The sequence below is a fragment of the Nerophis ophidion genome, linkage group LG23 (genome assembly GCF_033978795.1).
Source record: "Nerophis ophidion isolate RoL-2023_Sa linkage group LG23, RoL_Noph_v1.0, whole genome shotgun sequence".
In the NCBI taxonomy this organism is placed as follows: domain Eukaryota; kingdom Metazoa; phylum Chordata; class Actinopteri; order Syngnathiformes; family Syngnathidae; genus Nerophis; species Nerophis ophidion.
Window position 1 is genome coordinate 36,531,332 of NC_084633.1, and position 13,438 is coordinate 36,544,769.

The following is a 13,438-nucleotide window of genomic DNA, read 5'->3' on the forward strand; positions in this document are numbered from 1 at the left end:
TGTCTACACACTGTGTCTGCTTGTAAGTACTCTGTGTGTGTGCACTGCCGAACATGCTCCTCTGCTCCTAAAACCAGCAATGTCATGCCTGTTAAAAATAATAAATACATTGGGAACGGGTACTTATAGTATAATAGTGTTTATGATTGATTAGTACAGGGATGCTATATTTGTAGCGATGTACTTAATATACAACCAGCTCATATTTAAAGCCTATCGCTTGAAATGTGTGAAATTCTTGTAAACTTAGCTACTGTCTGGGACAGTAGGACCCCTCCTCTCCTCCCTTCTCCTCCCCTCCCTGCAAGCAGCAATGTGCAGGCCGTAAATCAGAGCGCCTGCCTCCTGACCGTCTGTCTGCCTTTTCATTCTCCCTCCATTTCCCTCCGTCTGATGTCAGCCATTTCTTTTGACTTTATCGTCAGTCTTTCCGGCGAGTTTCTATTTCACGACAACGATGCAAAGTGAAAGGACCTGCCGGGAGTCTGGCTCGAGAAGATAAACGCGGAGGGATTTGTCTCGTACGCGAGTATTGGACAAAAGCTAGTGAAGTTGTCAGGTTGTGTAAATGGTGAATAAAAAGAGAATACAACAAATCCTTTTCAACTTATATTCAATTGAATAGACTGCAAAGACAAGATATTTCATCTTCACTTTGATATTTTTTGCAAATATTAGCTCATTTGGAACTTGATGCCTGCAACTTGTTTAAAAAAAGCTGGCACAAGTGGTAAAAAACACTGAGAAAGTTGAGGAACGCTCCTCAAAAATTTCCGGGTGTTGTTGATAAATGGTTGTGGCTTTGCATAGTAGAGTTTGAACTTGCACTTACAGATGTAGCGACCGACCGTAGTTACTGACAAGTGGTTTTCTGAAGTCTTCCTGAGCCCATGTGGTGATATCCTTTACACGCCGATGTCGCTGTTTTGCAAATTTTAGCTCGTTTGGGATTTGATGCCTGCAACATGTTTAAAAAAAAGCTGGCACAAGTGGTAAAAAAAGACTGAGAAAGTTGAGGAACGCTCCTCAAAAATGAACCGGCGAAGCGTTTCCGGGTGTTGTTGATAAATGGTTGTGGCTTTGCACAGTAGAGTTTGAACTTGCACTTACAGATGTAGCGACCGACTGTAGTTACTGACAAGGGTTTTCTGAAGTGTTCCTGAGCCCATGTGGTGATATCCTTTACACGCTGATGTCGCTGTTTTGCAAATATTAGCTCGTTTGGAATTTGATGCATGCAACATGTTGAAAAAGCTGGCACAAGTGGTAAAAAAAGACTGAGAAAGTTGAGGAATGGTCCTCAAAAATGAACCGGCGAAGCATTTCCGGGTGTTGTTGATAAATGGTTGTGGCTTTGCATAGTAGAGTTTGAACTTGCACTTACAGATGTAGCGACCGACCGTAGTTACTGACAAGTGGTTTTCTGAAGTCTTCCTGAGCCCATGTGGTGATATCCTTTACACGCCGATGTCGCTGTTTTGCAAATTTTAGCTCGTTTGGGATTTGATGCCTGCAACATGTTTAAAAAAAAGCTGGCACAAGTGGTAAAAAAAGACTGAGAAAGTTGAGGAACGCTCCTCAAAAATGAACCGGCGAAGCGTTTCCGGGTGTTGTTGATAAATGGTTGTGGCTTTGCACAGTAGAGTTTGAACTTGCACTTACAGATGTAGCGACCGACCGTAGTTACTGACAAGTGGTTTTCTGAAGTCTTCCTGAGCCCATGTGGTGATATCCTTTACACGCCGATGTCGCTGTTTTGCACATTTTAGTTCGTTTGGGATTTGATGCCTGCAACATGTTTAAAAAAAAGCTGGCACAAGTGGTAAAAAAAGACTGAGAAAGTTGAGGAACGCTCCTCAAAAATGAACCGGCGAAGCGTTTCCGGGTGTTGTTGATAAATGGTTGTGGCTTTGCACAGTAGAGTTTGAACTTGCACTTACAGATGTAGCGACCGACTGTAGTTACTGACAAGGGTTTTCTGAAGTGTTCCTGAGCCCATGTGGTGATATCCTTTACACGCTGATGTCGCTGTTTTGCAAATATTAGCTCGTTTGGAATTTGATGCATGCAACCTGTTTAAAAAGCTGGCACAAGTGGTAAAAAAAGACTGAGAAAGTTGAGGAATGCTCCTCAAAAATGAACCGGCGAAGCATTTCCGGGTGTTGTTGATAAATGGTTGTGGCTTTGCATAGTAGAGTTTGAACTTGCACTTACAGATGTAGCGACCAACTATAGTTACTGATTGTGGTTTTCTGAAGTGTTCCATGTGGTGATATCCTTTACACGCTGATGTGATTATGTTAGCATGCCAACATAAAAGTGTTAGCTTTTATAGCTAATTTTTCAACCCTAGAGTCATATAATTTGGTATGTGACAGCTGTTAACGGTAAGTGTGCTAACATTAGAATGCTAACAATAAAGTGCTAAGTTTTTAAACAAAAAAATTCTCTAATTTCGCAGCGATGCACTTTGCAGTCATATAAAACGGTTTTCTGACACATCCTGATATCATGCTAATGTTAGCATTCTAATATTAGCATGCTAATTTTTTGCGCTAAATTTGCTTCGGTTTACTCCAGAGTCATATATCTTGGTATGTGCAATTGTAAACTGTTAGCATGCAAACTTAAGCATGCTAACAATAACTTACTTTTTTAGCTGATTATACTCTTATTTTTCTGTAATTCCCCAACCATACACCTTAGAGTTAAATAACTTCAAAAGTGACAACTTTTATCATGCTCACGTTAGCATGCGCTTAATTTTAGCATGCTAACATTAGCCTGATAACTTTTTGTGCTAAATTTGCTACCGTTTACTCCAGAGTCACATAACTTGGTATATGACACATGTAACATCTAACTGTTAGCATGCTAACATTAAAGTACTAACTATCATGTTTATGTTAGCATGCTAACATTAAAGTGCTCGCTTTTTGAGCAAATTTTGCAACCGTTTACCATAGAGTCATATAACTTGGTATGTGATAGCTGTTATTGGTGAGTGTGCTGTTAGCATGCTAACATGCTAACAATAAAGTGCAAATTTTTTTAATTTTTTTTCTTTCTCTAATTATGCAGTGTTACACTTTGCAGTCACATAAACTGGTATGTTACTCATGCTAACTGATAGCATGCTAATGTCAGCAGGTAACATTAGCATGATGAATTTTTGCGCTAAATTTGCAATTGTTTACTCAGGAGTCATATAACTTGGTACGTGACACTTGTAAACTGTTAACATTCAAATGTTAGCATTCAAATGTAAGCATGCTAACAATAAAGTATTAACTTTTTTAGTTTATTGTATTCTTTTTTTCTATAATTCCCTAGCTATGCACCTTACTTAAATAGTTTGGTATCTGACACAAGCTGACTTTTATCATACTCACGTTAGCATGCTAGCATTAGCATGATAACTTTTTGCACTGAATTTGCTACCGTTTACTCCAGAGTCACAAAACTTTGTACATGACACATGCAACATCTGTCAACATGCTAACATTAAAGTACTACTCCCATGTTTATGTTAGCATGCTAACAATAAAGTGGTAACTTTTTTATTTCTTTTTTTTCTCTCTAATTCAGCAGCGATACACCTTGCAGTCATATAACCTGGTATATGACACATGCTAACTGATAGACTGCTAATGTTAGCATGCAATCAGTTAGCATGCATCACATATCATGCTAACATTAGCATGAAAACTTTTTCGTTTACTCCAGAGTCCTATAACTTAGTACGTGACACTTGTAAACGGTTAGCATGTAAAAGTAAAGCATGCTAACATTAAAGTGCTAACTTTTTTTAGCTGATTTTACTCTTTTTTTTTTCTCAAATTCCCCAGCCATGCTCCTTAGAGTCGTATAAATTGGTATGTGACACAAGCTAACTATTATCATGCACACGTTGGCTTGCAAGAATGCTAACATTAGCATGCTATTTTTTTTTAGCTAGTTTCACCCTTTTTTTTTGTCTATTTCAGCAGCCATACACCTCAGTCATAGAAGTCGGGTACATGAAACATGCTAACTGTGTTTGACCGTACTATAACAAGACAAACAATTTCGTAAAGTGAATCATCCTAAGAAAGGTTTGATTCCTTGGACTTTTTTTCTTAGCTGCTGTGAGCCGCCACGCTTGAAGCGTCTCCCATGCTACCACTTTGTTCCCGCGTCGCCCCGTCTGGCGGTCGTCTGCTTTCGGCCGTAATTCAAGCCTGTATATGTTTTCCTAAGCAGCCTAAATATGTATCATTTTAGTGTTTCCTTCCCTCTCTGTGGCTCGCAGAGGCTCGCATACTTCAAGGGCACCTTGTTCTCTGCCAAAGAGCGTACTGTGTTCTGTGTTCAATGCCGTGGATGTGTCTCACCCAGCTCCACTACAAAAAAAAGTGTCTGCCACCTGTTAGCGGTTAGCCTCACACCTCCGTGGCTCAACTCTTTAAAGGGGAACTGCACTTTTGAAACAAAACAAAAAAATGCAAATCTTTCACAATCTTTATTTGAGACAAGAACACACTTTTTCCTTCTTGTGCAGTCTAAATTGTTAAAAAAAAAATGCTCAGGATTAGACTCCTAACAATGCAGTTAATTTATTCAGTCTATAAAGCCCTCTAAAACTCCATTTACATCTCCTGATCTGCATATTAACAAAGTACACTATTATCCCCACTATAGAGCGCACCGGACTACAAGCTGCACCCACTGAATTTTAGAAGAAAAACAAAAGTTTTCGTTATATTAGACGCACTGGACTATAAGCCACACCCACTAAATTTTAGAATAAAAACAAATACTTTCCTTATATTAGTTTAGCCACACCAGACTATAAGCCGCACCCACTAAATTTTAGAAGAAAAACTAATATTATCCTTATTAGCCACACCCACTAAATTTGAGAAGAAAAACAAATACTTTCCTTGTATTAGCCGCACCAGACTATAAGCCGCACCCACTAAATTTTAAAAGAAAAAAAAATATTTTTGTTATATTAACCACACCCACTAAATTTGATAAGAAAAACAAATGTTTTCCTTATATTAGCCGCACCGGACTACAAGCCGCACCCATTAAATCTTAAAAGAAAAACAAATATTTTCCTTGTATTAGCTGCACTGTAATGTAAATCACACCCACTAAAATTTAGAAGAACAAATATTTTCCTTTTTAGCCACACCCACTAAATTTTAAAAGAAAAACAAATATTTTTCTTATATTAGCTAAGCCACACCAGACTATAAACCGCACCTACTAAATTTTAGAAGAAAAACAAATATTTTCCTTATATTAGCCGCACTGTACTATAAGCCACACCCACAAAATTTTAACAGAAAAACAAATATTTGTCTTCTATTAATTAGTTAAGCCACACCAGACTATAAGCCGCACCCACTAAATTTTAGAAGAAAAACAAATATTTTCCTTATATTAGTCACACCCACAAAATTTTAGAAGAACAAATATTTTCCTTATTAGCCACACCCACTAAATTTTAACAGAAAAACAAATATTTTTCTTATATTAGTTAAGCCACACCAGACTATAAACCGCACCTACTAAATTTCAGAAGAAAAACAAATATTTTCCTTATATTAGCCGCACTGTACTATAAGCCGCACCCACTATATTTTAGAAGAAAAACAAATGTTTTCCTTATGTAAGCCACACCCACTAAATTTTAGAAGAAAACAAATGTTTTCCTTATGTAAGCCACACCCACTAAATTTTAGAAGAAAACAAATATTTTCCTTATATTAGTTTAGCCACATCAGACTATAAGCCGCACCCACTAAGTTTTAGAAAAAAATAAAAAAATGTTCCTTATTAGCCACACCCACTAAATTTTAACAGAAAAACAAATATTTTTCTTTTATTAATTAGTTAAGCCACACCAGACTATAACCCGCACCTACTAAATTTCAGAAGAAAAACAAATATTTTCCTTATATTAGCCGCACTGTACTATAAGCCACACCCACTATATTTTAGAAGAAAAACAAATGTTTTCCTTATGTAAGCCACACCCACTAAATTTTAGAAGAAAACAAATATTTTCCTTATATTAGTTTAGCCACATCAGACTATAAGCCGCACCCACTAAATTTTAGAAAAAAATAAAAAAATGTTCCTTATTAGCCACACCCACTAAATTTGAGTTGAAGAACAAATATTTTCCTTATTAGCCACACCCACTAAATTTTAACAGAAAAACAAATATTTTTCTTTTATTAATTAGTTAAGCCACACCAGACTATAAGCCGCACCCACTAAGTTTTAGAAAAAAAACCCAAATATTTTCCTTATTAGCCACACCCACTAAATTTGAGTTGAAGAACAAATATTTTCCTTATTGGCCACACCCACTAAATTTTAACAGAAAAACATATTTTTCTTATATTAGTTAAGCCACACCAGACTATAACCCGCACCTACTAAATTTCAGAAGAAAAACAAATATTTTCCTTATATTAGCCGCACCAGACTACAAGCCGCACTCACTAAATTTTAGAAGAGAAACAAATATTTTCCTTATATTAGCCACACCCACTACATTTTTGAAGAAAAACAAATGTTTTTCTTATATTAGTTTAGCCACACCAAACTATAAGCCGCACCCACTAAATCTTAGAAGAAAAACAAATATTTTCCTTATATTAGCCGCACTGTACTATAAGCCACACCCACTAAATTTGAGAAAATAAACAAATACTTTCCCTATATTAGTTTAGCCACACCAGACTATAAGCCGCACCCACTATATTTTGGAAGAAAAACAAATATTTTCCTTATTAGCCACACCCACTAAATTTTAGAAGAAAAACAAATATTTTCCTTATTAGCCACACCCACTAAATTTTAGAAGATAAACAAATACTTTCCCTATATTAGTTTAGCCGCACCAGACTATAAGCCGCACCTACTAAATTTTAGAAGAAAAACAAATATTTTCCTTATATTAGCCACACCCACTACATTTTTGAAGAAAAACAAATATTTTCCTTATATTAGTTTAGCCGCACCAAACTATAAGCCGCACCCACTAAATCTTAGAAGAAAAACAAATATTTTCCTTATATTAGCCGCACTGTACTATAAGCCACACCCACTAAATTTTAGAAGATAAACAAATACTTTCCCTATATTAGTAGTTTAGCCACACCAGACTATAAGCCGCACCCAATATATTTTAGAAGAAAAACAAATATTTTCCTTGTATTAGCCGCACTGTAGTATAAGCCACACCCACAAAATTTTAGAAGATAAACAAATACTTTCCCTATATTAGTAGTTTAGCCACACCAGACTATAAGCCGCACCCAATATATTTTAGAAGAAAAACAAATATTTTCCTTGTATTAGCCGCACTGTAGTATAAGCCACACCCACAAAATTTTAGAAGATAAACAAATACTTTCCCTATATTAGTAGTTTAGCCACACCAGACTATAAGCCGCACCCAATATATTTTTAGAAGAAAAACAAATATTTTCCTTGTATTAGCCGCACTGTAGTATAAGTCACACTCACTGAATTTTAGAAGAAAAACAAATACTTTCCCTATATTAGTTTAGCCGCACCAGACTATAAGCCGCACCCACTAAATTTTAGAAGAAAAACAAATATTTTCCTTATATTAGCCGCACCCACTAAATTTTAGAAGAAAGACAAATATTTTCCTTATATTAGTCACACCCCAAGAATTTTAACAGTAAAAACTATATTTTTCTTATATTAGTTTAGCCACACCAGACTATAAGCCGCACATACTAAATTTTAGAAGAAAAACAAATATTTTCCTTATATTAGCCGCACCCACTAAATTTTAGAAGAAAGACAAATATTTTCCTTATATTAGTCACACCCAAAAAATTTTAACAGAAAAAACAATTTTTTCTTATATTAGTTTAGCCGCACCAGACTATAAGCCACACCCACTATATTTTAGAAGAAAAACAAATATTTTCCTTATAATAGCCGCACCCACTAAATTTTAGAAGAAAGACAAATATTTTCCTTATATTAGTCACACCCACAAAATTTTAGAAGAACAAATATTTTCCTTTTTTTAGCCACACCCACTAAATTTTAACAGAAAAACAAATATTTTTCTTATATTAGTTAAGCCACACCAGACTCTGAGCCGCACCTACTAAATTTTAGAAGAAAAACAAATATTTTCCTTATATTAGCCGCACTGTACTATAAGCCGCACCCACTATATTTTAGAAGAACAACAAATACTTTCCCTATATTAGTTTAGCCGCACCAGACTATAAGCCGCACATACTAAATTTTAGAAGAAAAACAAATATTTTCCTTATATTAGCCGCACCCACTAAATTTTAGAAGAAAGACAAATATTTTCCTTATATTAGTCACACCCAAAAAATTTTAACAGAAAAAACAATATTTTTCTTATATTAGTTCAGCCGCACCAGACTATAAGCCACACCCACTATATTTTAGAAGAAAAACAAATACTTTCCTTATAATAGCCGCACCCACTAAATTTTAGAAGAAAGACAAATATTTTCCTTATATTAGTCACACCCACAAAATTTTAGAACAAATATTTTCCTTTTTTAGCCACACCCACTAAATTTTAACTGAAAAAAAAATATTTTTCTTATATTAGTTAAGCCACACCAGACTCTGAGCCGCACCTACTAAATTTTAGAAGAAAAACAAATATTTTCCTTATATTAGCCGCACTGTACTATAAGGCGCACCCACTATATTTTAGAAGAAAAACAAATATTTTCCTTATATTAGCCGCACTGTACTATAAGGCGCACCCACTATATTTTAGAAGAAAAACAAATATTTTCCTTATATTAGCCACACCCACTACATTTTTGAAGAAAAACAAATGTTTTCCTTATATTAGTTTAGCCGCACCAAACTATAAGCCGCACCCACTAAATCTTAGAAGAAAAACAAATATTTTCCTTATATTAGTCACACCCACTAAATTTTAGAAGAAAAACAAATACTTTCCCTATATTAGTTTAGCCACACCAGACTATAAGCCGCCTCCACTATATTTTAGAAGAAAAAAAAATATTTTTCTTATCTTAACCACACCCACTAAATTTGAGAAGAAGAAAAAATATTTTTCTTATATTAGCCACACCCACAAATTTGAGAAGAAAACCAAATATTTTCCTTATATTAACCACACCCACTAAATTTTAGAAGAAAAACAAATGTTTTCCTTTTATTAGTTTAGCCGCACTAGACTATAAGCCGCATCCTCTAAATTTTTGAAGAAAAACAAATGTTTTCCCTTTATTATCCGCACCGGACTATAAGCCGCACCCACACAATTTTGGAAGAAAAACAAATATTATTCTTATTTTACTTTAGCTGCACCGGACTATAAGCCACACCCACTAAATTTTAGAATAAAAACAAATGTTTTTAATATGTTGTGGTGCTTAAAGCATTTCACAGTTATTATTTTAGCATGCTAACAGGTTTTTTTTAGCTAATTTAGCAGGTATACACCTCAGTGTCAAATATTGTGTTACTCGACAAATGCTACCATTTAGCATGCAAATGTTAGTACGCTGTCATTTCTTAGCTAATTGTGTAGGTCTACACCTGAGTCAAATTTTGGTACTTGATGCGTGCTAAGCACTTTTAACACATTTTTGAAACGTGCACCTCAGATTATTACATTTTGGTACTTGAAGCATTTTACAGTTAGCATTTTAGCATGCTAACAGTTGTATTTAGTTAGTTTAGCAGGTGTACACATCAGTGTCAAATATTTTGTTACTTGACAAATGCTACCATTTAGCATGCAACCCCTGAAGGGAATACGCGGTAGAAAATGGATGGATGGATGTTATTTAGCTAATTGTGTAGGTTTACACCTGAGTCGTACTTTGGTACTTGATTCATGCTAAGTATTTTTAACACATTTTTGAGACGTGCACCTCAGATTATTAAATTTTGATACTTGAAGCATTTTACAGTTAGGATTTTAGCATGCTAACAGGTTTTTTTATTAGCTAAATTATCAGGTATATGCCTCAGTGTCAAATATTTTGTTACTTTACAAATGCTACCATTTAGCATGCAAATGTTAGTATGTTGTCTTATTGAGCTAATTGTTCAGGTCTACACCTGAGTCGTATTTTAGTACTTGATGCATGCTAAGCATTTTTAACAAACTTTTAAGACGGGCACCTCAGATTAATACATTTTGGTACATGACCCATGTTACAGTTAGCATTTTAGCATGGAAACAGTTGTATTTAGCTAGTTTAGCTGGTATACACCTCAGCGTCAAATATTTTGTTATTTGATGCATGCTAAGCATTTTTAACAAACTTTTGAGACGTGCACCTCAGATTAATACATTTTGGTACTTGACCCATGTTACAGTTAGCATTTTAGCATGGAAATAGTTGTATTTAGCTAGTTTAGCTGGTATACACCTCAGCGTCATATTTTGTTACTTGACAAATGCTACCATTTAGCATGCAAACCCGGAAGGAAATAAGCGGTGGAAATGGATGGATGTATGTTATTTAGCTAATTGTGTAGGTTTAAACCTGAGTCGTACTTTGGTACTTGATGCATGCTAAACATTTTTAACACATTTTTGAGACGTGCACCTCAGATTATTACATTTTGGTACTTGAAGTTTTTTACAGTTAGCATTTTAGCATGCTAACAGTTTTTTTTATTAGCTAATTTATCAGGTATATGCCTCAGTGTCAAATATTTTGTTACTTGACAAATGCTACCATTTAGCATGCAAATGTTAGTATTGTCTTATGGAGCTAATTGTGCAGGTCTACACCTGAGTCGTATTTTAGTACTTGATGCATGCTAAGCATTTTTAACAAACTTTTGAGACGGGCACCTCAGATTAATGCATTTTGGTACTTGACCCATGTTACAGTTAGCATTTTAGCATGGAAACAGTTGTATTTAGCTAGTTTAGCTGGTATACACCTCAGCGTCAAATATTTTGTTACTTGACAAATGCTACTATTTAGCATGCAGTTGTTATGTGCTAATTTTGTAGGTCTACAACTGAGTGGTATTTTGGTACTTGATGCATGCTAAGCATTTTTAACACGTTTTTGAGACGGCACACCTCAGATTACTACATTTTGGTACTTGAAGCATTTTACAGTTCGCATTTTAGCATGCTAACAGTTGTATTTAGCTAGTTTAGCAGGTATACACATCAGTGTCAAATATTGTGTGACTTGACAAATGCTACCATTTAGCATGCAAATGTTATGTGCTAACCCCGAAAGGGACAAGCGATAGAAAATGGTTGAATGGATGTTATGTGCTAATTTTGTAGGTCTTCACTTGATACATGCTAAGCATTTTTAACACATTTTTGAGATGTGCACCTCAGAGTAATATATTTTGGTGCTTGAGACAGTTAGCATTTTAGCGCGCTAACAGTTTTTCAATCTAATTTAGCTTGTATGCCGACCTGCGTGTCATATATTTTAGTATTTCACAAATGTTGACTGTTAACATACTATTGTCACCATGGTGCTGTTAGCATGCTAGTTTTTGAAGCTAATTTTGCTGGTATGCACTTTTGAGTCATATTTGAGGCTATCTGGCCAGCGTGCTAACTGTTAGCATTTTAGTTCGGCTTTGGCTCATCAGCGATCACACATTTCTTTTAAAATTGCACTTTGTAGTTCTTAAGTATTTTTTTTTTGTAGTGTTTTCCAAGGTGCAAAGTTGTCCGTTTAGCACCTGATGGAGAAAAAAAAGAGTAGCCTTAATATATTTTTCTTTCTCTTTCAGTGTTGTGTGCCAAAAACCTGGTCAAGAAGGACTTCTTCCGTAAGTAACAGCAAATGTCTTTTGCTCCATGGAAATCACTTGCTTGTTTCTAAAAGTGCTGTGAAGGTATTTTCACTTTGGACATGTGCCTCATGTGTGTGTGTGTGTGTGTATGCGTGTGTGTGTGCATGCGTGCGTGCGTGCGTTGACTAAAATGAAGGCCTAGAAGGAGTAAGGGGGTAACGATTCCATTCAGAATCGATTCTCAATTCAAAATAATTCTTGATTAAAAGTCAATATTTTTTTTAATCACACTGGTTTGAAAATGTTTTTCAAAAATCGATCTTTGAAAAATATTTGTGTGTGTGTGCGTGTGTCTATATATAGATATATACATATGTGTATATCCATCCATCCATTTTTCTACCGCTTATTCCCTTTCGGGGTCGCGGGGGGCGCTGGCGCCTATCTCAGCTACAATCGGGCGGAAGGCGGGGTACACCCTGGACAAGGCGCCACCTCATCGCAGGGCCAACACAGATAGACAGACAACATTCACACACTAGGGCCAATTTAGTGTTGCCAATCAACCTATCCCCAGGTGCATGTCTTTGGAGGTGGGAGGAAGCCGGAGTACCCGGAGGGAACCCACGCATTCACGGGGAGAACATCCAAACTCCACACAGGTAGATCCCGAGCCTGGATTTGAACCCAGGACTGCAGGATCTTCGTATTGTGAGGCAGACGCACTAACCCCTCTGCCACCGTGAAGCCCCATATATATGTGTATATATAATGTGAATATGCGTGTGTATGTATATATATATATATATATATATATATATATATATATATATATATATATATATATATATATATGCGTATATATGTATGTATATATATATGTGTGTGTGTGTGTGGATATATATATGTATACATATATGTATACATATATATATATATATATATATATATATATATATATTAGAAATGTGCGGATAGGCAATTATATCATCCGCAACCGCATCACCAAAGTCGTCATCCACCCGCCGTCCACCCGAACCAACATTTTATCAGAACCGCCACCCGCCTGTTGAAATACATCAGAGGTCGGCCACCTTTATCTCTCAAAGGCCTATTTAAACCCGTTTCACAGAGTTAAGAAGACAATGGGAGCCGCTAACATTCTCGCGAATACCCAATGGTGTTCATCCTGATGACAAGAATAAGGGCGTGCTGTGAAGCCATTGCCTTTGACACCTTCCACGACATGTACAAACCGAATGTTAGTCCAGCAACATGCTGTAAGAAGCTTCGGCAGATACACGTACAAGATTGAGAGGCATACTGGGTGACACAGAGTACACTGATGTTTGTGAAATAAACAATTTTAACACTCTAAGTAATATGCGCCACGCTGTGAAGCCACACCAAACAAGAACGACAAACACATTTCGGGAGAACATCCTCACAGTAACACAACATAAACGCAACACAACAAATACCCAGAATCCTTTACATCCGTGACAAATCCTGAATATATTTTACAACCCTGCCCACCTTAACGACGCACGGGGGGGTTGCTGCTAGCGGGGTGTATAAAATAGTCAGGAAGTGTCATGGATGCAAAGGATTCTGGGTATTTGTTTTGTTGCGTTTATGT

General features: G+C 36.0%; 1 protein-coding gene across 1 annotated transcript in view; it reads left to right on the plus strand.

The window, feature by feature from the left end:
* Nucleotides 1-13,438, plus strand: part of smurf2 (SMAD specific E3 ubiquitin protein ligase 2) — a 236,307-nt gene that overhangs the window by 86,268 nt on the left and 136,601 nt on the right. Inside the window, exon 2 of the mRNA XM_061884285.1 lies at nt 11,797-11,835. Within this exon, the coding sequence (XP_061740269.1) occupies nt 11,797-11,835 (39 nt within the window). The remainder of the gene's footprint in view (nt 1-11,796; nt 11,836-13,438) is intronic.